Raw genomic sequence first — 25644 nt, 5'->3', positions numbered from 1 at the left:
CTCTGCTGTACAGTAACAAGAGTCGGTGAAAATGTGTCAACTACTAAATGCTGCAGTGGATCATTATCTGTTCTAATGATTACTTTGTACTCTGGGTTGATTTATTTTATTTTTAATGTTTCATTTATTGCATTACATTTCAGCTGCCTGTGATACAGCAACATTTTGCTCAAATCACTTTAGAAACGGGGCTGTACATTTTAAATTATTTATTATTATTTAACCGCGACAATAAGCAGTTTTAAGTTTAATTTGGCCGTTAAGATAAATGTCATTCCTTGCATTAAATTCCCGACAATTGCTTTGAAGAAACCAAAAATGATTGTTCACGTGTTTGGAAGTTGTGCTGCCAGACAGCCGCGTGCTCATGATGAGGATTATGGTTATTATCCCCGGAGCGACTGCTCGCAGGCAGAATTGCCTCCGTCGTTGGAATTACCAGTCTCGATTTAAACCGTTACTGGATCCCAAATGCCAATCATCGTCACACCTCTTAAAGCATCAAGGTAAATTAAGCAACAGGTCATTGTGTTGCTCTTCGACAAAATGCTGTCCGAAAACGGAACCATGGTTGAAAGTTTTAAAATTGTTCTCCTTGACCACCCACTCAGTCCAAACCCCGGAGATAAACTACTTACTATCATGCTAAAGAAACCCACAACATATTCACATTTTAAACATGATAACCGCTTTATATTTTGACACAGTTGCTTAAAAAAATACTTAATCGATGTATCAAGATATCTGCAGTTTAAGTCTAATCGTTTCAGTTGTAGAGATTTCCACCTGTCAGACTAAATTCGGGGAATTAATTGGCTTTCTTCCGGAAACCGTCGCGTAGATATGACGTTACACTTGGGGTCCTCCGTGAACCGATGTCTCCACGTGAGTGTATCAACAGCATGATGGCGTGCATGTAAAATTCAGCCCTGGACTTGTTTTGAATTGTATGAAGATTGAACAACAACCAGTTTGTGTGACAGAAGGTAACTTTATTAGAAACGAAGTGTTTAATTCTGTGTTCCTTCATCGCGTTGTGGAAGAGTTTGGTTCCCTTGTTGCCGTTAACTCTCCATTTGTTTTGGCAGCAAGTTAGCTCGAGTCAATCCTTCCTCCCCATTTCATTTTGACATAACTTTATGGGTGGTTCTACAACGTTTAATGACGTACTGTATCTCTGATGTTTTCTTCTACATGTGTTTTTTCTGACTTCCCTCAGTGGCAGTGAACAATGGCGACCATCCGCAAGAAGGTGGACAACAGGATTCGTGTCCAGATAGAGAATGGTGTCGCTCTGCACCATCGGACCATATATGTGGTGGTGGGAGATCGCGGGAGAGATCAGGTAATCCTTCCCTCCCTGTTCTTTTCAGGCACATTTACCAGTTTAAATTAGCTTTCAATGCATGTTTACATACGTCTCTTTACATGGGGAATGAAACCTATTAAATCTGTCTCTGATCCAGGTTGTGATTCTGCATCACATGCTGTCTAAAGCAACCGTCAAAGCACGACCGTCTGTACTCTGGTGCTACAAGAAAGACCTGGGATTCAGCAGGTGTGTGTGTGAGACTAAACTCATCTCAAGAGATTTAACTGTTTGCCGTTTATTGTGTCAAAAGGAAGAAAGGTGTTTGATTTGTCAAAATTGTCTGAAACAGCAATCGGAAGAAGCGCATGAGACAGCTGCAGAAGAAGATAAAAACTGGCACTTTGAATCTGAATCAGGATGACCCGTTTGAACTCTTCATCGCTGCAACCAACATCCGATACTGTTACTACAACGAGACGCACAAGATCCTGGGGAACACCTACGGCATGTGTGTCCTGCAGGTGAGTTACGTGAGGACAGATGTTGGGAGCCGCTGCTGTAGAATACATGTTTGACTCTTAAACTCTTTTGTTTTTTTGTGCCACACAGGACTTTGAAGCCCTCACTCCCAATCTCTTGGCGAGAACCGTTGAGACGGTAGAAGGAGGTGGTATAGTGGTGATTCTGCTCAGGACAATGAACTCTCTCAAGCAGCTTTACACTATGACTATGGTAAGACCATAACCTGTTCCATCTCCATACACGTCAAACTCTGTTTGCTTGACTTAGGATGAATGTCGCTTGTTTTCATCCAGGACGTACACTCTCGATACCGGACAGAGGCTCATCAGGACGTGGTGGGACGGTTCAATGAGAGGTAAGCGCTCCTCTGACTTTCATGGAATATATATATATATATATATATATATATATATATATATATATAACAATTATTTTTCATTTTGTTCCACTGTCTCTAGATTCATTCTGTCGCTTGCATCCTGCAAAAACTGTGTTGTCATCGATGACCAACTCAACGTCCTGCCAATCTCCAGCCACATGGCGAACATCAAGCCTGTCCCTCCGAAGACTCAGGTAATTATATTAGAGTAGAAACAACTATTTGTTCAATCAGTTAGTTGATCAACAGACAATAATCTATCGATTATATGTTTAAGTAATTATCAATTAAATGTGAAGAACATTTACTGTTTCCAGAGCTCCTATGTGAATTTTCTGCTTTTCTCTGTTTTATATCATTTTAAAGTAAATATTACCAGGTTTTGGACATTTGGTTGAAAAATAACAAGTTATTTAATAAAGTCGTCTTTGGCTCAGGGAAATTGTGGCAGGCATCTTTCAGTTGTCATTTATCGTTACACCGTTTATCTATATGCACAAATGTAGATCCACAACAATAACATCAAAAAGCACAATTCACTGCTTTGCTTGTACAAAATGTAGATTACACAGGTTTTAGCTAAAGCTAGCTACCGGGGGAAAGTAAATCACTATCCTCGTCCTGTTCTAGTTACGAATGGTTGACTCACTGCCTTTGTGCCGTAAATTGGGCCTTCATTTCCCAGAGAGATCGAGCCTGGTGGCAGACAGAGTTGCATTGCTAAAGTCAGGCCTTAGGGAACCAACCTAAACGATCAACATTTACTTCATAATAAGCCAAAGAAAAAAACCGTATCCTTTATGAAGTTTGCCTACTTGCTGCTCCTTGATGTCTGACCCGTTGTCTCCTCCCCTTCAGGAGGATGGTTTGTCTCCAGGAGAACAAGAGCTGAAGGATCTGAAGGAGTCCCTTAAGGACACGCAGCCTGTGGGTGTGTTGGTGGAATGCTGCAGGACCATGGACCAGGTCAGGACCTCTCACTAAAGACATTTACCAAGTCTAACTTTTAATGAATGCACTAAAAACATTTTCACTCACGGCACTTCACCGACAGATCACAACAATGCTCCATAGACATCACACCTCAGAAGCCGTAATGTTAATAACCTTCGATGTTTGTGTTGCCCTCTAGGCTAAAGGATTGCTGAAGTTCATTGAGGCGACCTCGGAGAAGAATCTGAGGAGCACCGTGGCTATGACTGCTGCCCGTGGTCGAGGCAAGTCTGCAGCACTGGGGCTGGCTGTGGCTGGAGCGGTGGCTTTTGGGTACAGATTAGTTTTATCTCATTAAAATGATCCGTTTTGTCTATTACATTGTCTTACATGTTTTTGCTAATGATGGTTTGACATTCTTTACAGCTACTCCAACATCTTTGTAACCTCACCGAGCCCGGACAACCTCCATACCATGTTTGAATTCATCTTCAAAGGCTTTGATGCGCTCCAGTATCAGGTAACCTGCCTGAGATGCTTCTCTAGATCAGCGGCAGTACATTCATGGTGTTGACAATAACCAGTTTATATATATATATATTGCATTTGTAGGAGCATCTTGATTATGAGATCATCCAGTCTTTGAATCCAGATTTTAACAAAGCTGTGGTGCGGGTGAACATCTTCAAAGAACACCGACAGACAATTCAGGTAAACAAGACCATACCGCTCTTCTCCGCTTCTTCTTTGTGTTTACAGTCGTTAGTGAAATACTCATATCTCTTCCTGTTCATGCGACCCACAGTACATTCACCCAGCTGATGCAGTGAAGCTGGGCCAGGCTGAACTGCTGGTCATTGACGAGGCGGCGGCCATCCCTCTTCCTCTGGTTAAGAAACTACTGGGGCCTTATCTGGTTTTCATGGCTTCGACCATCAACGGGTCAGTAAGGGGGCTGGATGATATCGCATAATCAAATGCAACATTGCTTTGGTCCAAAAAGGATTACACACAGACATTTGGAGAAACTATTTTGAGTAATATGGATTTTATGACCAGTGATGTAGAAGCAATACTTATCAGTAATATTTGTACGGCTGCAAAACATATTCTCGATACATTGTTTGGTGTATAAATTGTCACAAATTCCTAAAAATATCTGTCACAGTTTACTAAACCCAAGTTAACAAATTTAAATCGCTGGTTTTGTTTGACCAGAAGTCTAAACTCCAAATATATTCAGTTTAGTATCGTAGAACTAAGAAAACATTCACACTTGAGAAGCTGCAACCAGTGATTATAATTAATCAATTACTGAAATAGTTAATATTTCCGTTCAAGCTATTTGCATTTCTCTGCAGGTATGAAGGCACCGGTCGCTCTCTTTCCCTCAAACTGATTCAGCAGTTGAGGCAGCAGAGTGCCGACAGTCAGCAGAGCAATGCATCCTTGAACAGGATCACCACCACAGAGAGGCTGGCAGCCGGTAAATATCCCGGTGTTTTTTTATTATCTGTGTAACTGCCATGTTTCTCTGAAAACGGTGGATTGCTCCCTCTGGGTTGGGAGGGAGTTGCTGCCCGAAGTGAAGCAGTTAAAGTATCTCTGGGCAGGAGATGGATGGATGGACTGACTGCTGTTTGTCCGTCTCTGTTCACAGCTCGCATTCTCCATGAGGTTTCTCTTCACGAGTCTATTCGGTACGCTCCAGGGGATGCAGTTGAGAAGTGGCTGAATGACCTGCTCTGTCTCGACTGTCTGAACATACCCAGGCTCTTTTCTGGCTGCCCACTTCCTCAGACGTGTGACCTGTATCCTTCATGCACTTTAAAGGCTTAATGTTAGCCCAGGTTTAGACCGGGCCTGTCACCGTTATCTCGTACTACGGATTTTGTGTGACACGTAGACAGACTATACTATGATGTTATTATGACGTACTATACAATGACTTTTTATCACATACTAAACCAGGGCATTTTTATTACATATTATACTATTACTTTTTTTATGGCATACTATACTGTCACATTTCTATCACATTTTTGTGACATGCAATACTATGATCTATTCATGACATGACTATGGCTTTTGTATCACTGACTATACTATGTCTTTACTGTCTCATACCATATGATTTATTTGTGACATGATAGAATATGTTTTTGTTTTTTTTCGACATACTAGACTGTGACTTTTTTCTTGCATTTTTTTAACATTCTATACTATGAGTTTATTTGCAAAATACAGGCATTACTTTTTTATGAAATGATGTATGTCATTTCCTTAATCCACACATTTCAGCTATTACGTGAACAGAGACACGCTCTTCTGTTACCACAAGGCATCGGAGGCTTTCCTGCAGAGGTTGATGGCCCTTTACGTGGCATCGCACTATAAGGTGATATTATTTGTTTGTATTCGCATAACTTGCTTTTCCTCAAGGAGCACAATGTCCTCGAAACGGTGTGAAGTCATTCTCGTGTTTATTCACTCAAATGATTTCTTGGGTCCAGAATTCACCAAATGACCTGCAGATGTTGTCCGATGCTCCGGCACATCACCTTTTCTGTCTCCTGCCACCGGTTCCTCCCACGCAGAACTCACTACCTGAGGTCCTCGCTGTGGTGCAGGTAAGACACTCCAGACCCCCCCATGAAACCAGAGTGAAGGCCATGCCGTTCATTTGAAAGCAAACCTCTGTGATAAGAGAGGTTTGTGATAATTAGTCAAGTTCAGAGGAAAGTCCTCCACCGAATCAGACATTCCTTATTTACTTAAAGCATTCAAAAACTATTTCAGCCTCTCCATCCTTTTTTTTTTTTTTTTTTTGCTTGTATCTTATCTTTTCATTCGTCATGTTTATTGACTTGACTCACTGTATTCGTTTCTCTCTCCCTCAGGTGTGTCTGGAGGGAGAAATATCTCGGCAGTCCATCCTAAACAGTCTGTCCAGAGGAAAGAAGGCCTCTGGTGACCTCATTCCCTGGACGGTGTCAGAACAGGTGCCCACTGGTCATGAATTTCTTGACAAAGACGTTACAGCTCAGGTTTCCAAACATCCATAAAATCCTCTGCTCCTTTCGTTGTAGTTCCAAGACCCAGATTTTGGCAGCCTCTCTGGAGCCAGAGTTGTGCGAATTGCTGTTAATCCAGATTACCAAGGGGTAAGAGTGCTTACCTCAGCATGTTCACCCAGTTTTTAATTAATCAGGATGTACTGTATGTAACTGGTTTTCAACCTGTCCACTAGATGGGCTACGGCTCCAGAGCTCTCCAACTGCTGCAGATGTACTACGAGGGCAAGTTTCCCACCATGGATGAGAGCACGCAGTCGAGTCACAATGAGATCACCTCCGTCAGCAGTGAGGTAATACAATTAAATGTATTCAGCTATATTTAAAAGACTCCATTTCCTTACATGAAGTGTAACTAGAGTAAAAACACAATTTAGAGATTACACTAGACATCGGCCTTGTTGTTGTCTCTTGACAGGCTGTCAGTCTGCTGGAGGAGGTGATCACTCCACGGAAGGAGCTCCCTCCTCTGCTGCTGAAGCTGAGCGAGAGGAGAGCAGAGAGACTGGACTATATCGGAGTTTCTTTTGGTCTTACTACACTGCTACTCAAGTGAGTTTCCTTTTAATATGGAGAAGGGGTTCGTAATATTTTTGCAGATTATTAAATGTCAAAAATGTCTTTTGCAACCTGACAGGTTCTGGAAGAAAGCAGGGTTTACTCCAGTCTACTTGAGACAAACCCCTGTGAGTATAACAAATCCAGTTCTATGTTTATGTACGTTGTGCTGTTGTCACTTGCTGTAATTATTGTTGTGTGTGTGGTTGTCTGTAGAATGACCTGACAGGAGAGCACTCTTGTGTGATGCTAAAGGAGCTGAACACAGATGAAGTCACAGAGCAGAGCCAGTGGCTCTCTGCCTTCTGGAAAGGTGAGCTTCCACAACTTTTCCTGCACTGCCTCTGGAGATCTGGTTTGTTTAAACTTATCACAGTTTGACCGAACAGTTTTTTGTTCCCTTTAGATTTCCGTCGGCGCTTCCTGTCTCTCCTCTCCTACCAGTTCAGCAGCTTCCATCCAAGCCTGTCACTCAGCGTCCTGCAGAACAAGACGTCCAAGGAGGAGACGAGCAGTAAGACTCTTCTACTAACTAACCCTGATCAGATTTCCTCTGCGTCTCACAGACCCGATCTAACTTCTCTTTGACCGTCACAGTTCTGACTAGCTCTGAGCTGGCCTCCCAATTCAGCCCTTACGACCTCAAGCGTCTGGAATTGTATTCGAGGAGCATGGTGGACTACCACCTCATCATGGACCTGATCCCCACAGTCGCTCGCATGTTTTTCCTCAAGCAGCTGGGTGACGTCTCTCTCTCAGTCGGACAGTGTGTAAGTCCCCCCCCCCCATTGGTTATGTTGATTTCCATGTCATGAATAGTTTCCTTGCGATGGGTGTTGATTTTCCCTGTTTTGTTTCTTCTAGGCGTTACTGCTGGGTATAGGGTTACAGCACAAATCGGTAGATCAGCTCGAAAAGGAAATTGGACTCCCAAGCTCGCAGCTCATGGGACTCTTCAACCGCTTGATCCGGAAATGTGTGCAAGTAAGAACATGATACATGACATTAAAAGCTGCCTTTAAAACTATTGGAACTACTTTAATACTTTGAATGTGTTTACTATCCTAGGTCTTCACCAGTGTCCAAGAAAAAGCCATTGAGGCAGAGATGGCGACCTCAAAAGATGTTTCCATGGAGCCGACTGTCAGAAGCCTTACTGATGATCTGGTACGTGCTGAACAATGACTTGATCAAAACTGTCGTTTATCAAACAAAAATGCAAAACATTTGCTGTTTTCAACTTCTCATGTGAGAGTGAATCTGTGACCAACAGAAAGAAGCAGCTCAGGAGTTTGATGAGAAACACAAGCAGGATGTAGAGAAAGTGAAGGACATGGACATGGAAGAGTGAGTATGAGGTTATTTGTTTGAAGCATTATGAATTGGCAATATTTACTGCAGCTGTAATGATTTCTTTTTGTATTTACAGGTACAAGATCCATGGAGATGATGAGGAATGGGACCAGGTGTTGAAGAAAGCAGGAAACACAGCTGTTGTTAGCATCAAGAGGTATCGTGTTATTTTGGATCTTTGGCAAAAGTGTTTGTTGTAAAAAAACATGTTTGTAATGATATACTACTCCCAACAGTGACAAGAAGAGGAAGTACGATGAAGGAAACACCAAAGGGGCTCCCGAGCACGGGAAAAGTAAAAAGAAGGAAATGCAACACGGCAAATTCAAGAAGAGCAAAGACAAGCGTGGCAAATTTGGAAAGATGGCGTGAGTGTAAATACAGCTGCGCTGATAGCACCGTGTGGGGGTTCAAAGCAGAATCAACATGATCTGTAGTTTGGAGAGCACCCCAAAGCCTGGATATCTGTTGATAGTGTTTTTATTCTTAGACATTTTTTTACATTCTCACCGGGTTCATCTGTATTTCTACAGTATGTCATGACAAGTTTGTTGCTTTGATTTATGATGTGTGCAACATTGCACAGACTCTGTATATTAGCAGAAAATAACACACTTACACTTGTTCTACTAAATAGATATAATTTACTTTCAGTTATTACAAACATTTTAGAAAAGTTCTTCAAGCTGAAATGTGAGGTATATGATTGGCTGTAGGTTCCACTGAAAGGGTCACTTGAACACCTGAGGCTTTATAGCAGCCCACTTCAGTTTGAGCTGCTGTTTCACGGTGTCGGGTGCAAAGATACAGTCTATCGCCTGCTGGGAGAGTTTCCATACGTCTTCACGACTGAGCCCAAATGTGGAAGCTGCCAGCTGATATTCTTGAGACAAGTCTGTACTGAAGACTCCCTTATCATCAGTCTGTAATGTGACAAAGAATAAATCATTATTCACGTTAACCATTAAGTGTCAGTCATTCAAACTGTGTCACAAAAGTCTTGTATAGTATGCCATAGTATAGTATTTAAAAAAAGTTAGAGTATAACATGTCATATTAGTTTGTCGAAAATAAAGCTATAAATAGCCATCGTGTAGTATGTCAAAAAGGCCATAGTATATTATAAAACAAATTCATGGTATATGTCGTATAAATGTAATTAAAAAAGTTATAGTATGTCTAAAAAAAGCCAGAAAAGTAATAATATAGTATGTCATAGTACAATGTCATATAGTACGTCATAAAAGAGCCATGGTAGATTAAGCCATAAGAAGCATTGTATTGCTTTCATATCTTTAGATTTTTTGGTAAAAATGTTGTATACATATTCAAAGTAAGGTAACAAATCACAGACTGAGGTGTAATGGAAGGAAACTTACACAAATGATACTTGGATGTCCCATCTGGTACCAGTACTTGAAATGATGTTTGGAGTAACACGGTACAGTTTGTCCTTTGACGTTTGATGTCAGGCAAAGCTCTACAAGAAGAAAGACCGCGTCAACTTACTGCGCACAAACAGAAAATAATAATTTCATCTCACTCTTACCCAGCGGTATGTTGTTCGTCACCACTTTGTCAACAAGACTTTGAGATCCACCCACTTCAGGATGCAAGAAGGTGCCGTGACCGATCCTGTCTGGAGGAAGATTCAACAGCAAATCTGACTCCTCTAGCTGTGATGGTACCTGCAACAGTTGTTGTAATGTCAGATCACAGATAATGTGACGACAGATACTGAATAACATTAAGGTCATACTTCTGAGAGGTGCAGTGACAACTTCAGTCCACAGTTCTTGGCCCTCTGCAGAGCTGGAAGTAGATCTTTGCCATGGCCAACCTTAAGATGAAAATTACGATAAGATCCACGTCTTTGTGTTTGTTGTATCAGTTTATCTTGGCACACTAAAGAGCACTTGAGCTCCACCACACTGGGATAAGTCACAGCTACTACTACTGATGCATATATTATGCAATATTGGCTGACCGTTGGATCTCCACTGAGGTCAAGTCCCACCACCAAACCGTCAGTAGACAGCATGAACTCCTCAGCAAGCTTCACGGTCTCCATTGCAACTTCAGTCCCATTCCTGCGGTCAATTGCCAGCAAAAACCTTCCGAGACAAATGGGCAGATTTAAAATTGTCACTCGAACACTATGCAGTGTTTTGGTGGTTTTATCACCAGTGAATGATGATGGGTGAGTGTGTGAAACATCTCACACACCCGGAGATACATTCGTGGACTTGTAGCGGGTTAAAATAAAACAGGCTTTGCCTACCTGACATCAATGTCCACTCCCTCACTTTTACACTGTTTGATGGCCTTGATGACAGTTTCAACATATCTGTTTTTTGTCAATCCTATAGGAAAAACACAGCAAAACTCGTGAGCCTAATAATTTGATAAAATAATCCACTTCATCAAAATATAAGTAGACATCTTTACCTGTGTTTTTCTCCTCCCTTGGTGTACTCCTCAGCTCTAAATATTTGACGCCATCAGCCGCAAACTCCCTGATAACATCTGTAGCCACCTGGAGGGAAAGAAAAGAAACACCTGTCACTGATGTATTGGGCAACCAAAAAAAAAGACCCTCTTCCTATTTTTGCCTAAAAGACAGAAAAAGCCGTTTTAAATTTGAACAAACAGCCAAAACTCGCCATCAGGATGTCCTCCTCCGAGTCCACCAGCTGATGAATGACTTTGAAGACCTGAAAGCACCTGCGGACACACGCGCCTGTTGTTATAACGGTTAACAAAGACCCTCTTCCCACTATCAGTTCCCTATTGTCAGCATGAACACACTTTAATTGTTTACCACTGTATACAAAGAAACAAACCTACTTTAATGCCAACTGAATTGTTTCTATATCACTTTTGTATTTTTTTTTAAACCAAATGATGTAACGACAAATTACACCAATTGATGGATTCGTCAATAACACTCGTGTTAAACTTTTTATTTGAGTTATACTCACTCCTCCAGGGTCCTCCGCTGGCCTTTACCGATAGCAGTCATGCCGTGCTCGATGTTGAGATGCGGTTTTCGGCTGATGAGCTTCTCGATGGTGTGGCAGCTGACGGAGCCGTTGAGGTGAGCGTGAAGCTCCTGGTGACAGTTAAAACGCCGACGTCAGCATGTGGCTACCTACAAATGTTGACTAAAATACATTTAACCGTCTTACTCCTCCGACTGGCTTCTCTTCCCAAAAGATGTAACAATACTTTTGTGACTTACCACTTTTGGCAGCTCCCGATAAAAAACATCCGCTTCATTATCCATCAGTAAATTGAACAACGCCTGTGATAATCCGTGAGCCCTGAGTAGTACTGTCTCTGCCAACTAGCCTCTGTTTTCAGTCCACATTTTCCTGTTGCACCAGAGTGCAACACAGAAATAAGCCCCCCTTTTTGCAGGTGATTCCCTTCGCCAAGGTTCCGTTTTTTAAAATTCTTTATTAAACAAAATAACACAATATAGATTCAGTGTACAGTGGATCGTACACAAATAGAACAATAATAAAATAGCCAGGAATATATCACACTTTACAATATAGTAAATATAATAGTTTAAAACCTACTGAAGTCGAATTAGAAAGTAGTTTTATATATTGCGCCGCTGAGCAACATCCTTCAGGAAAACAAAATAAAATATATATCTTCTTATCGTTATTGTTAAATTTGCATTTAAGAACATCTCTTATTAAAAACTAATTAAGTTTGTGTTTATGTTCTTTTAAATTTCTGCATGTAGTGATTGGCAGGGTAATATTTATCACTATTTTTGAAGGACACTTCTTAACCTTATTCACGATTAGGTATTTGTGAGGAAGCCTCCAGACCTTAATCTAGTTGTTTCTTCTTCTGCTGAAATAAAAGCTTTGCAGTCTCACTTTAGAAGTTCATAAATGTAAACTTATGTAATGCAATACTTTTCCTTTCCTTCAAAGATAGTATCTTTTGTTTATTTCAACAGGATACAGACAATGACTCTTATATCCTTATTAATGTATTTATTTTGTGTAGCAGCATTTACCTTTTATATATATAACTCCAGATTTTTATACCAATTGTAAGTACAGTATTAGAGGAACATTATTGTAAGCTTTGATGCACAACTTTATTGCTTTCATATGAAATAGCTGTACTTCAACTAATTGACTAATTGATGAGAAAGGATGCTAAAAATAGTCACTATTGCAAAAAAAAAAAAGAATTCAAAATGTATTCTTTTTTTATTGTTGAAAATGGCAGCACAGTAAAAATATTAACATTCTGTTTCTCAATTCATACAAAATCCCCAACATTTGGCTAAATCCAAAGATTCCAAAATTAAAACATTTGTTGATGTCGGAGGGAAAATTCTGTACATGGGAATTATGTCTACATGACTGAGCTGAAAGGTGTTATTATATCAGTAGTAAAAGTGAAAACTTGTGCTTCCTTTTTTTGACTTGCAGAGGGATCCAAACACATTTATAAACATATGGCAATGCAAAAATTAAGATGCATAATCAAAGTTATTTTAACTTAGTCCTTTTAAGAAAATAATTCAACATTCATGCAAAAAGGTGTACCTGGAAGCTGTAAAAAGAATACAGCGAGTAATGACGTATCACAACTGTACTCCTGCTTTTGAAGCGTCTCTCCTCTTTAAACGGATACCATGGATTTGGTCAACTTAGTCAAATTATGTCACGGTCTACTCTACATGTTCATAAAATGTAATGATGCCACCAATATGATCAAGGATATCAACATAAAAGACATAACATATTTATTAAAAAAAGGTCAAGGCACTGTGGCTCGGAGGCAGCAGTGTGTTCTAAGGAAAGACTTGTCGAAATGAAAGTTAATCATTCACTCTTGATAACCGAGCACAGAAAGACTCACTCGAGCGACTGTGTCAGTAATTAAGAGTTACTGTAGTTTAAACAACCTGAGGTGAGGGATGATGCTAAGAAACATTATGCTGACAGTTTTACTTAACGGTTCATGGACAATGAGTGAAAGCAAACTTTGGAAGAGCAGTCTTTTGAAATCTATTTTTTCCTCCGAGGTTATGGTCCAAGTGGCCAAAATGAAAGAAGAGAAAAGTCACTTTTTGTGTTGGTTCTGTGAGACGTCTCATTGTGTTTTTCTCATCCCTTGGTTGATATGTTGAAGCCACTCCTTCAACATTTGAAAGCTTGGTCGAGCAGCAGGATCCAGGTTCCAGCACTGTTTCATGAGATTGTACACCACTTCAGGACAGCCATCTGGACAGTCCATTTTGTAACCTTTCTCCACTCGAGGCACAACGTCTTTTAATGGCTACAGAATGGAAAAAGTTGTTGGTAGACAGATGTGTTGACAGCAAACATAACTTACTTAAAAAAAACAGTGAGATCTGTGTATTCTGTAACACATGGAGGTTGATTTGAGGCTAATTATGTGGTTCGTAAAAGTACAGGAACACATTAAAGAACACAGTATATACAGTTCAATTACATTTTTGATTTTCATTAAACGGAATGTAGTTTATAGTCTGTTATTTATCCTGTTACTTAATTTCAGGTATGTACATTGACAATGTACAAAGACAACACTTTTAGGTGGAATACATATGGTGCATTGTTAAGTTCTATGAAAGTCACAAAACCACACCAAATATTGTACCCTTTAGCATGAAAAGGAACAATTCTAGAAGGTAAATGCATTGCTGATTAATCTCTCTCCTAGATCAAAGCCCAAATCCTCCTTAATATGTTCTGTATGCCTACTTACAAAAAGATATTGATACTTACAATTCTTGGGTAAGGCACTCGGCCAAAAGAGTAAATCTCCCAAAGCAGAATACCGTAGCTCCAAACATCTGATTTGGTGGAAAATTTCTATTGATTAAGAGAAAAACACACACAAGAGTTTATTTCAGTCAGTGGGACCGACACATGGTAAAGCTCACTACTCAACATGGCAACAGTCCTTGTAAACTACGGTTTACCTTTTCTCTGAGGGCCTCTGGCGATGTCCACTTCACAGGCAGCTTAGCAGTGTCCTGAGTGGAAGAGGCCTCCTTGGTCAGACCGAAGTCACTGACTTTGGCCGAGTTGTCGTCTGATACAAGAACATTGCGGGCCGCTAAGTCTCGGTGGACAAAGTTATTGATTTCCAGGTACTCCATTGCTTCACAGACATCTCTGTAAAAGTACAAGAAGTCGAAGTTCAAAACCTTGATACAGCTGTTCTTCTCCCCTTTATTTGATAATATTGATCTGTTTTAGAGGTAGGCGGAGGAGGTAAACGACATTCAGTAGTGTGACATGCAGAGCACGAATACAAACAATCCGGGGAGCCGCTCTTCAAAACAGCTCCACAGATCATAAAAACTCTACAGTCTACCTTTAATACAGTATAATTGTAGATATGGTAGAAAACTGCAGTCATACGCACAGTGCAAAATTAAGGAGAGCATCTCCACCAAGTACTGTCCGGCCTCTGGAACGTAAGTAGTCAACCAAACAGCCCTGAAAACAAACAAATAGACATGTGACAACTTTATAAAAGTACTAAAGATGTTAACAAATGAATCAGACAGTTTGCCACCTACCTTGGCCATGTACTCGGTAACTATAAACAGACTCCCGTTCTCCTCTACAATCACTCCAAGCAGCTGCACCAGGTTATCGTGCCTTAGTTGCCTTTGGAAGGAGAGGAGCACACAGACATGTAATGTGGTTCACATGTTACTTGTTTATTCATGTTTCTAAAAACAAAACAAAGAAAAGTATTTTTATTTCCTTACGTCATGACGGAAGCCTCTTCAATAAAGGCCTGCGCTGTAGCATCATGTTTAATGCACTTCACAGCTACTTTAGTCCCTCTATAGTCTCCCACCATGACATCTGGAATGATCACAAATGATAACAATTGACTGTTAACTCAAATCTAACAATGTCTACTCTTATTCACCCTTCTTCCTGATACAATACCAACAACAAAAACAACAAACCCTTCTCTTAAACCACTTGGGGCATGGAGGAATGTTTCATTGTTAAAAGTTAATAACTTGGAATTCAATTTAGTTAAGCAACTTTGCATGGTTATGTTTTACTGGACTTTTATCAAAACTTTTGTACAAATTGTTTACAGAAAAATGTAATATTAATGCTAACTTTTCCACCAATACTTGTTAACACAATGTACTTTTTAAAGTAAAACCAGTCATGCTCCATCTTCCCCTGCCTGTTAGCATGTTCATAATGCATATCTGGTCCCCACCACATGTAAACGATTAAATAACAGTGCGTTACTTGTACTATGCAGTCTAAACTTGAAGCTACTTGCCTCCAAACTCTCCTTTTCCAATAACCTGCTGCAGCTTGAGGTCTTTCCTGCTCATCGACCAGCCACCTGTTGGTCATTTAAAGACAACATAACATAACATAACAGGCTCATACATGCTTCGCATGAACAAAAATGCTAATATGATGTGGTTGCTTGAATTGTAAAGTGAGACTTACCCCTGGAAAACTCATCCTGAGCGGCCACCGTCCCCTCCTCCACCTTTGGCTTTATTAGACAGGTGCACAGGCCATCTGCATCTTTGGTGTAGTGCTACAAAAAAAGCAAAACCTGGCATTATTTGATGGAATATTTAAGCATATAACTGTACCACCTGTTTAAACACTCACATAGCTTCAATACAACTTCATATGACATAAAAAAAACACCACAGGGGGAATAAAACTCAGCGAGCAGTGTTTCGTAATGACCAATAGAGGGCTGTATAATCAAATTAGCAAAACATATAATGGACGACTAACAATGTTTCCTCTCAAATAGGTCAGACTAAAATTACTCATACTCCTCTATTTTACTCTGTAGAGTATATATAGCATGCTTCTGTTCAAAATAAGCATGTTAATCAGTAAAATAAGTCATTTTGAGAGTAAAACGCTTTGATGTCTTTTGAGGTTAGAACTCTGCACCTCAGCATACTGTTCACTCTTCCTCTTTGACACTTCCTGTTCATTATTTGTTCCACGAACTATATGTGGTCTATGAGGTAGCACAGAGACGCAGGGGCTCTAAAACAGTAAAATACACCAAACATACAGTCGACGAAAGCTCTACATAGCACCAGAGCAAACACTAGAAACGTCTTGTTTTATTTATAAAATAAAACCAAGTTTTAAAATCTTACCTCAACCAGCTGCATGAGGTTTTCAAAGTACCCCTCCTCATCGATAGTGAGCTTGCCGTTGGTGTAGACGATGCGGTAGTGCTCCACCTTGCCATCGCAGCTCACACACAGGGTGTAGTCGCCGGGGAAGTTGGTGCTCTCTCGCACCAAGAACAGGCCAGTTTCAGGAGGGTTAAGCAACTGCTCGGCCTCATCCCGCGTTATCTTCCCATGAAACCACCTGGAAGTAGAAGAACCAGAGAGGTAACAGAGCATCCAAAAGGAAAGAGACAACCACAAAAAAGGAGACCACACTAATCCACTTTGTCAGCACAGGAGGGAATGCCACTGACTGTTTTAAGAGGTATCAATCAGAACAATATTAGCGTGTAAAAGCAGTGAAGGACAAATCAGAATTCCTGCCGATTAAGGAAAGACTGCGGGGATCCATTTTGGGCCTGTGTTGCTGATTATTTTCCATTAGCCTTTGAGCCGTGTTCACCTTTCGTTGTTTTGATGCAAATTGCAAATAAAACAAATACCGTTCTGGGATCAAGGGGTATAGATTACAGTCATTTGCATATCCACTGTGACCAGTTATATTATTGAGAGGGTCACAGAATGTACAGTAAATTAATTTGCATGCTGCATCCACTCAGATGCCCCTAGATCCTTTTTACCATTGCACTCTCAACTTCATGACTGGTGACATTTAAAAATTACGACAGCGGCATGTCATATGATAAGATCAGTAAGCGTTCCTCAACTCGTGTCTGTTCTTTTAGTATTATTTTTTCAACAAGATGTTGCTGTACAGGAGAATGGATTCTCAACCATAATGTTCTGTATGTATAAATAAGACATTATACAGTATGTCTGTAAATATACATATAGATAAGTGATGACTTAGGATCAATGGTGGGTAGATAAGGCTAAGAGTAGCTAAAGTATGTCTTCCTTTTTTTTACTATGGGTTGTTGTTGTCTGGTAGATTTGTCTTCATGAAGTCATTCGAGACATAATTTTGTGATTAAGGGCTCTATAAATAGACCTGTCACTCATTGACACGCTCTCGTGCCTGCACACAGACCAGTCATGTGGACAAACGGGGAGATTTTTTTAGATTACTTCAGTCTGAGATAGAAAAGAAACAACAGGAAACTACGCAGCACAAGTTCAAGCAAAGCTGAGCTGGAAACAGAAACAAGTGCACTGCAATTACAACACAGCCCGACCCAACTGTGGTCCCCATTCACATAACTACAGCGCCAGTGCCACGACAAATAGCCCATCTGCCTTCAGCAACCACACAGCCATATGAAGAGGGCAAAGACGAGCTATTTTAGCCGTAGCTGCAAAAGCCACACAACGCTGGTGTAGTGGCAACTTTTGAGTTAAACACAGCAAATAAATGAACCTAATCCTGTTTGCTTTGAAAGTGAAAGATTACATGGGGCATCAAAACTAAGTAAACCATGATATTGTTTGTACTCACTGCATTAGACTCAGCTTCCCTCCGGATTTCACTCCTTCTCTTTTCTGAACATAGTTGGCTGGAATTGTTCCCTCGAGACCTGCAGAATTTTTCGCTTTGTACCAGTTTGGATCCTGAAACACAAAATGTCAGAAATGGTTAAAATGAATGAATTAAATATTAATGTGTACTAGGAAACACAAACATGAAGTCATTCCATGTGTTTTCATATCTACCGACATGCTGCATGAGCGCAAAACTCTATATTTATAGGAACATAAGTTAGGCCATGAAACATTACCTTTGTGACAATAATAATCGACAACACATCTCCTTTATTGAAGGGCAGGTCCTGCTGTGATGTGCCTGTGAAGTTGTACCTGGCCACGCACTCTGTGCCCTGTGGCCATGGAGCCTACGGGAACAGGGGCAGATCACTAATTAGTAAACAATTGTCTCATCTGACATGTCATGATGTGTATCTGAATATCTTACCTGGACCTCTGTCATGGTGAGGTGGTTCAATCCTCTCTCAGGTGATGTTTTCTAGCTGCAACCATTAGAGCTGATACACACACACACACACACACACACACACACACACACACACACACACACACACACACACACACACACACACACACACACACACACACACACACACACACACACACACACACACACACACAGAGAGAGAGTACGTAAGAAGGGAAACGGAATTTAATCAGTTTGACGGCCTCGCTTCAAAAGGTATTCACTTAACCACATACTAATTCTCAGGAAGAAAGATAATTTGTGGTTTTTCTGTTTAGGTGCGCATGTTCATTCACAGTATACAAGTCAGCTATTATCAGAACGCACAAGAGTAGTTTCAGATCAGACAGTGTCAGTAAAAATAACTCGCTGATAAAGAAAGCGGAACTAACTAAGTCTTTTTTTAAAAGCACACTTTCACAACTAGGGCAGAATGTTTCCATGACGCATTAATACATAAAGACGAGGCTTCTGTGTGTTGATGGATAATAAAACTCAGAAATATATTATAAAGTATGTTTTGGAATAATATTCTAACTGATGAATAAAAGGCATAACACTTGATCTACTTTGTACTTTTTATTCTATGTGGTAAACCAGTTCATTTTGACCAATGAGTGCTAAGCCCCAGTGACTGGCCCTTGTACGAATCAAGATAGCTCTCCTCAGCGCTGGAATGCAAACTTGTGGTGAGATCTGACCAGGCCCGAGGGACTCATCCAGCCCAGCGTTTCTTTACGTCAATAAAGCAGCCACTGCGACTGTAACCTTGGGCCTGAGTCACTCTGAAGCATTGTTTCCATGATACATGCACAACAACGTTATAACGAAATGATGACCTATGGGTTAAGTCACACTCAACACCCCCCCTCTCAATCCTCCCCCAAAACCCCACTTCCTCTCTTCTTGTGTTAGTTCCCATGGAGAAGAGGTAGGGCTCAATGGTCAGGGAAAATCCTGGCTTTGATACATCTGCCACTTTACATGAGGTCACATCCTCCGACATGTCGGTTACTATGCAGTCAACGTCCTGTATGTGTTGGGGGGGTTCAGATACTTCTATGATATCCTCATATCACTCTCCAAGCTCTTCCTATTCAAATTATATTTCTTCTATTGCAAATATAATCTGGCATTTCTGCTTTGTCACACATTTTAATAAGTGACCAGCCTCGTCACAACAAGTGTTCGACTAAAAACTCTCCTGCGTCCCAGAGAGGACTGTCATCACTCAGTATGATGAGGGTGAGACGGATGTTGTCCCCTATGGAGCACTGCAGCTGTCTATCTGGACACATTTCCCACACCCATCAACCCATAAAGGACACCCCCATTTTGCATCTGCTCATCCCAACCCGTCTTTTCTACGGTTACACTTTGACATTTCACACTGCACAGAAAGTCATGACAGGAAAAGAAAAGAAAAAGTCTGAAGCCATGCTAGCGGTGCTTTGAGACTGTAAAGCTCATTGTGAAGGAAGCCAAACTAATGGTGCCATGTGACCCCTCAACACAAGTCTGACATGCCTGTAAGCCATGAGCAGTTAAACCAAAGACATTTAGCCCACTCTATTTTTGTTTGTTTACATATTATTTAGAGGCCTGGTAGGCTAAAGGTATCCAGTATTTCATTGAAAAAAAGTCACAAACCAGTTAACATAAATTGTGTAGAAGAAATATTTTGGATTATCTCCTATCCCATTAATCATCTCGTGTCAGACCCGACCCCAGGCTGGTAACCACTGTGCGACATAAAAAGCTGTGGTGTAGAGTAAGTCAGGAGTATTCATCATGTGGGGACCATGAATTGTCAAGCTATCCAATTGTTGTTGAGATGTTTCAGTCTGGACCAAAGTGGTGGACCGACTGTCAATCCCTAGAGCCATGCTGCTAGCGTGGATAGCGATTCATTGTCACTATAGGTAATCTATTATTCTGACTAAAATCTCTATGAATTATAATTTAAAGCAGGAACTTATGCTTGTTATGTTATGAAAACAGAATTTGCAGAATCTGTCACGGCAAAGTCCTCGGTGAAAGAGCAAAGTGATCTCACCGAGTGTGGCTCAATGGGGCCAAGGCCGACACACAACGGCACTTTTTTTATTCATCTCTTTTGGGACAGGGAATGCATCTCAGCAGCAGGCCACCAGCAGCCAACGGAATGGGACAGAACTCAGTCTGTCATGGTGTCACATTGCCATTTCCAGAGAGCTCCACATAGAACCACAGCTTGCTCTTTTCAGGAAGCGGACAACGCTGTCATTGTGAGTCGGTCGAGTTTCTACTGACCCCTGTCTCATTGAGAAGTCCATCATCATCATCATCATCATCAGCCTGTCCAGTGAGTAGCTTTAGGGGCAGCAATGATTTAGTTCTGCAGGTCTGGAGATATGAATTGCACTTCATATTGAGAGATATTTTCTGTTTTAGGAGAAGCCAGGCATGACCTAAGCTACTGACGATAACAGGAAACCAGCAAACTCGGTGACACGCTAAACATGAATGGAGTCAGGAAAGAGCACAAGGAGCACAAACTCACTCCAAATCTAACAATGACTAATAAATAGAAGTTTCATATCACTTCAATCAAAGCTAATCTAACTATTACAGTCCAATTTGACATTTAATTGGAATCCATAAAAATCCTACTGTTCAAACCAAACCGGCTGATCAACACTTTGTCTAGTCTCTCTCGTCTTTAGCAAGTAAGTCATAGTCTAAACTGTACAAATCAGTGGTAGCCTGCGCGCACGAAGCAAGACAAGACAGGAATGTAGTAACATCTCCTTTGGTCTTGTTTAAATCTGCCACTCCCTGGTCTATCTGTAGAGGTAAAAATGCGGATCATGCACGGTGTTGCAAAAGCTGCTGGGATACAGTGAAGTGACAATGGCTGGAGGTCCTGTGGACAGATCTGCAAATGTGTCACTCAAAAACAGCATCATGTGCTGGTCTTTGAAATCGTACTCTTAAGAGTAACAAGGCCATCTTCAAACAGATCTCCCTCGACTTCTCAGTCGTGGAAAGCAACAAAGCACTTTTACTCAAATACTGTACTGAAGTGGCACTTTGAGGTACTTGTACTTTGTACTCTTGTTTGTTTGGTTAAATCTTTGCACTATTGTTTAGTTAGTTCATTTGAATATTATTCTATTTCTTTGTATATATTGTGCATCTTTATATTTAATATTTTTTACTATATATATATATTTTTTTATTTGTTATTTTATTGCTTAAACTGTACCATAAATGCTGCTGTAGCAGAAAAAAAATTCCCCTTGCGGGATTATTAAAGTAACTACGCATCTATCCATCTACTTTACTTTTTCCATTTTAGGCTATTTCTACTACTAAGAATCCTATTCCACTAGATTTCAGAAGGAAATATTGCACTTTTCACTCCACTACATTTATCTGACAGAACATATAACAAAAGATATAACAAACTCATAGAATACAATGCCTTGGTAAACATTAAATCAGTGGTCCCAATTTGTTTGGGCTTGTGACTCCTTACAAAGAAGCAGTGTCTACTTGGGGCCCCTTGTCACATTTCAGATGTCTATGAGTTGTTAGCAGTTCCACCAAAGAGACATTTGCCCTCTAAACATCAACAGGCAATAGTATTTAAGTAAAATGCTGCTCACAGGGGCTGGGTAGTATGCCCCTCGTCCTGACCCTCCAGTCTCAGGATGCTCTGCGACTGCTTTGATGCTGCTGCCCTGTTATCATCACCATTACAGCAGCAGGGTGGCAGTGCCAAGTGCAGCGAGAAGGAAACAATGATTTTTGTCCACATCCCCGGAGCTATCATCTGGCAGATGTACAAACCAACTCACCGAGCGGTGAGAAGTGTACAGAAAGAGAAAGAGTGCATGGCATGCCAACAGTTCACCCAGCTGGCTTTGACAGCCTGCAGATGTTCTTGAGGAACCTCAGAGGAGGAAATCCCCTCTGGCTCTGGGACAACAGCTGGACTCTGGTGCAGCAGCACTGCTCACTGAAACTGAGGTCTCTCTGCGGGATATAAGACAGGAAGTACGAGTCCAGTGGTAGGCCAAGCAGCACAAGCCGTTATTGTATCACTTTAATGACGGTCAGTTTTGCCTGTGAGGCTAAGTGATACAAAGTATGAAAGCATACTGATACATGTAAAACAGCATCCTGTTTATCAGAGATAATATTATTTAACCCTGAAAAACAAGGCCGTCTTCAGGCTAACAGGAAGAGAAAAGCAATGATTGTCAGTCAGGGGAAAATCCCCCTTAATTTTGCATCCAGGCATTACAGTAAACTTTGCATTTTACTCCCTTCCAAAGTTCAAACAACACAATGAAGGCATTGGCACGTATGCCACTTGGGGTAATTGGTGCTTTTAATAAGTAAACACATTAAAAAAAACACCATGTAAGGCAAAGCTGCCATGCCTGAGCAGTGAACGGACACTTCCTTGCCGAGGTGTGATGCACACCATGCAGTGCAATGCTGCTCTGCTGATGCAGCTATGCTTCACAGAGCAGCAGTCTGCTGTGGTTTCATGCGCTTGTTTCAGAAGCTGCATCCTTCTTTACAGTTTTGTTACACTCTAAAAGAGGAATCCTCTGTAGAAGAAGCTCTAAGGCTATGCCAGCAGCACCAGACTTGCTTCAGCCTTTTGTCAGAGAGCCAAAGAGGGGCATCACCCCTTAACAGACCCAAGAGGTCCTCAGTTCCTCCCTCTGACAACAAGCCTACTTGTTTCATTGAGCTGGTTTTCTGTTTGGCACTTAGTGCATGGGTGGCTTGTTAAAACTGACTGGATGAGGGGGAAAGCAGTAGTAAACCATTTAATAACAACCCATCTGCAAGTTACACATTCCTGGAAGTGCAGCCAGTTTTGCAAAGTCAGTAACAGTTTTTAAAAAGTTCTGAAACAGTCCCGATGCATCGGCTTGAGTCAGCAGAATACAATGATCACTATCATTAACAGAATAGTTTTCAGAGCTGCATGATGAAGCTTCTGTACCCCAAAAAGGCTTGAAGGAGGAGGACGTAAATAAGGAAATCACACGTTTACTACGCCTTCTCTTGTTTTACTGTAAAGCGCTTTGAGCAACACTCGTTATATAAAATACAACAGATTGTTATGTTGGCCTACTTGTCACAGGTCCCAAAGCCTCAATGAGTCCTGGTGATCAGAAGTGTCAGTTACTGTACAATAAGACAACGGAAGTGCTGGCAGCTCTATTCTAGAAGTGTGGGCTAGTTTTACCACAACTCAAGAGCTTCACTGCGTCTACAAGCCACGGCTCCATTTCAAAATGAACTCTTACCTGTTTGCAGGCAAAACCCGATCAGTTTGAGCTCCTGTCCTCTCAGCGACAGCAGACAAATTCCCATTCACGAAATAACTGACAGTTGATGTCGAAACGCAAAACGCATCAAGTCCCGATGAGGAAGTGAACTCTGCCTCAGGTGACCCGAAACTTCAGCAGTACAAAAGTATCTCAATACAACCAGCGACGACAGTTGTTGGTGCGTATCCTGTCAACATCATTTGGTGAAAAGTCGCTTCAAATGATGAAAAATAAACGTTTCCAAAAAAAATAAATAAAACGTATTGCTGCAGCCTCGACGGTCCCTGTGTAGGAAAAGTCGAGTGAGTGAGGACAACACGCGATAACTCAACTGGTGAAATGTCACAGCGATGAAATAAATGCGATTCAGACTAATTCGAGTCTACTTCACACTGCCCCACTCCTTTTCCCCTTCAGAAAAATTCAAGTTTTTTGCCCCACCTTGATTTTGCAGTGCACATGCGCGTTAAATAAGAAACAAGTCTGGTTAAAAATAGAATAATGGATTCATTTCGGTCACTTTGGTGAGGGAACTTGATCATCCATTTTCACACAAAGTCCACAAAGACGACGCAAATGTTTTTTTTTTAAATTGTTTATTGTCTCGGTCTGCAGACATGACACAAGAGGACTGCACAGTACTTTTGCACAAGACGCCTGACAGTGAACTTCGCTCCCGAAAGATAAACAGTTGTGCAGTCTAGACAAAACCTCCCACTGGCTGTTTAATGCGATTTTCTTTTCTGAACTGCAAAGTATTGTGGCATGGACTAAACACCCCCAGTGCAGATCTGAGAATGTGAAACATGTAAACTCAATCTCGAGAAGCGTAACCGGCGTTTAAACGAAGTTACTTTACAAACACAGATCACCTCGTGGTTTCTGACTGAGAGAAATAACACGTTTGAATGAGGAAATAGTGCATAAAGCTGAATTACAACAGAATAAGGAAGAGCCATCAGACCTGTGGTTTAATGGCCCCCTGGCGGCCAAAGACAATGTAAACTCGTCGCAGTCAGTAACGCAGGCTGATGTTTCCAGACGTGTCTCAACAGATGAGACGGAACACATCAGGCCGGAGGAATGTCGGAGAAATGACAAACCCTTTGCGCATGAATGTCATTTTCACTGAATTACTGTATGAACCAAACAAACATGTGAGATCCGTGTGTGAACACAGTATCACACAATACGATGTTGATGTAAACAATCTGCAGGTCCAGTAAACTTTATAAAGGCGTCTCTGCTCGGCACACACTGCAAAGTGAATGTGATCAAGCAGAGGTTTTCACTTTCATTGTCAAAAAGATGTGGCAGTAGAGATACAAACATTACCTCAGTCAGCACAAATCAAGCAGCTCTGATATTTCACAGTCTACACTTTAGAAACACACAAAGCATTACTCTTACATCAGGGGGGGGGGACTCGTGAAAAGAAATGTTGGACGATTTCGCATCACAAAAAAACGTATGCATTCCAAAACATATGTATGCATTCCTCTGTTAGTGTGATGCAGTGTGCTCTTAAAATCTGCGACTAAACTACACAACAAATATTTAACTACTGTAGACTTTAAGTTCACTATGATGGATTTTTTTTTTTTTAATACTACACAGTAGTAATTAGAAACCAATGTAAAACTATTAAAATGTAAAATAAACAAATGATTTGTAATAAAGGAACTGAAACTTGCAAACGCACTGGTATGGTCCTTTAACAGTTACAATAGAGAGCCGAAGTAGAACTGAAACATCCGGGTTTTGTTCCAGAGAAAATCTCTCATTGACATTTGTTACCAAACAAACTAAAAATCGAGCTTTGAAACAGTCAGTGGCTCGCCTCAAGTGTTTTTCTGAAAAACAATCTCATATCTGTTCAATGTATGTTTTTAGCGGCATTCAGCGAACACCATCTCCTATAAGCCTTTTACATGTTATGGATATGGACTAAACCAACTATCCATATCCCTGCTTGTAGTTTTTACATGGGATCTGTAGT

General features: G+C 40.9%; 3 protein-coding genes across 4 annotated transcripts; 1 reads left to right on the top strand and 2 right to left on the bottom strand.

Annotated features, from left to right (window-relative positions):
• The first annotated feature begins 852 nt into the window (after positions 1 to 852).
• nat10 (N-acetyltransferase 10) lies at positions 853 to 9062 on the top strand. The gene is made up of 29 exons (XM_076089284.1): positions 853 to 986; positions 1220 to 1345; positions 1467 to 1558; positions 1662 to 1833; positions 1922 to 2044; positions 2128 to 2189; positions 2293 to 2407; positions 3072 to 3179; positions 3346 to 3479; positions 3573 to 3666; positions 3759 to 3857; positions 3952 to 4088; positions 4508 to 4632; positions 4807 to 4957; positions 5448 to 5544; positions 5660 to 5776; positions 6047 to 6148; positions 6236 to 6310; positions 6397 to 6513; positions 6639 to 6772; positions 6858 to 6906; positions 6995 to 7091; positions 7185 to 7292; positions 7376 to 7548; positions 7643 to 7762; positions 7847 to 7945; positions 8052 to 8125; positions 8208 to 8288; positions 8368 to 9062. The coding sequence occupies exons 2-29, from the start codon at positions 1232 to 1234 to the stop codon at positions 8501 to 8503; spliced, it is 3105 nt and encodes a 1034-aa protein (XP_075945399.1). The 5' UTR covers positions 853 to 986; positions 1220 to 1231; the 3' UTR covers positions 8504 to 9062.
• On the bottom strand, positions 8366 to 11506 carry mapda (N6-Methyl-AMP deaminase). 2 transcript variants are annotated; one of them, XM_076089286.1, is made up of 10 exons: positions 11373 to 11492; positions 11113 to 11295; positions 10795 to 10855; positions 10580 to 10667; positions 10413 to 10494; positions 10119 to 10245; positions 9891 to 9971; positions 9681 to 9819; positions 9511 to 9611; positions 8366 to 9054 (listed from the first exon to the last, which is right to left on the bottom strand). In XM_076089286.1, the coding sequence occupies exons 2-10, from the start codon at positions 11151 to 11153 to the stop codon at positions 8863 to 8865; spliced, it is 912 nt and encodes a 303-aa protein (XP_075945401.1). In that variant the 5' UTR covers positions 11154 to 11295; positions 11373 to 11492; the 3' UTR covers positions 8366 to 8862. The 2 variants fall into 2 exon arrangements, with proteins under 2 accessions (XP_075945401.1, XP_075945400.1); XM_076089285.1 differs by having other exon boundaries at positions 8367 to 9054; positions 11113 to 11243; positions 11373 to 11506.
• An 844-nt stretch (positions 11507 to 12350) lies between these two features.
• LOC142947607 (tyrosine-protein kinase CSK-like) lies at positions 12351 to 24081 on the bottom strand. The gene is made up of 13 exons (XM_076089283.1): positions 23622 to 24081; positions 18268 to 18337; positions 18074 to 18187; positions 17794 to 17906; positions 16320 to 16539; positions 15637 to 15730; positions 15461 to 15526; positions 14919 to 15018; positions 14724 to 14814; positions 14567 to 14640; positions 14118 to 14313; positions 13921 to 14007; positions 12351 to 13447 (listed from the first exon to the last, which is right to left on the bottom strand). Exons 2-13 carry the CDS (start codon positions 18280 to 18282, stop codon positions 13262 to 13264), a joined length of 1356 nt encoding a protein of 451 aa, XP_075945398.1. The 5' UTR covers positions 18283 to 18337; positions 23622 to 24081; the 3' UTR covers positions 12351 to 13261.
• Positions 24082 to 25644: the final 1563 nt, after the last annotated feature.

Source organism: Anarhichas minor, unplaced genomic scaffold, assembly GCF_050575085.1.
Source record: "Anarhichas minor isolate MPS153535 unplaced genomic scaffold, ASM5057508v1 ptg000011l, whole genome shotgun sequence".
Lineage (NCBI taxonomy): Eukaryota > Metazoa > Chordata > Actinopteri > Perciformes > Anarhichadidae > Anarhichas > Anarhichas minor.
This window is presented reverse-complemented; position numbering and strand designations above follow the sequence as displayed.

Coding starts and splice junctions, on each gene's coding strand:
- LOC142947607 (XM_076089283.1), bottom strand. Junction 16,540..17,793: donor GGGAAGCTGAGTCTAATGCA/GTGAGTACAAAC, acceptor TTCTACTTCCAG/GTGGTTTCATGGGAAGATAA. Junction 14,815..14,918: donor GAAGAGGCTTCCGTCATGAC/GTAAGGAAATAA, acceptor CTCCTTCCAAAG/GCAACTAAGGCACGATAACC.
- nat10 (XM_076089284.1), top strand. CDS start 1,232: ATGGCGACCATCCGCAAGAAGGTGGACAACAGGATTCGTGTCCAGATA. Junction 3,667..3,758: donor TTGATGCGCTCCAGTATCAG/GTAACCTGCCTG, acceptor TTGCATTTGTAG/GAGCATCTTGATTATGAGAT. Junction 8,289..8,367: donor GCTGTTGTTAGCATCAAGAG/GTATCGTGTTAT, acceptor TACTCCCAACAG/TGACAAGAAGAGGAAGTACG.
- mapda (XM_076089285.1), bottom strand. CDS start 11,417: ATGGATAATGAAGCGGATGTTTTTTATCGGGAGCTGCCAAAAGTG. Junction 10,856..11,112: donor CAGCGGAGGACCCTGGAGGA/GTGAGTATAACT, acceptor GTGTGTCCGCAG/GTGCTTTCAGGTCTTCAAAG. Junction 10,668..10,794: donor CGGAGGAGGACATCCTGATG/GCGAGTTTTGGC, acceptor CTTTCCCTCCAG/GTGGCTACAGATGTTATCAG.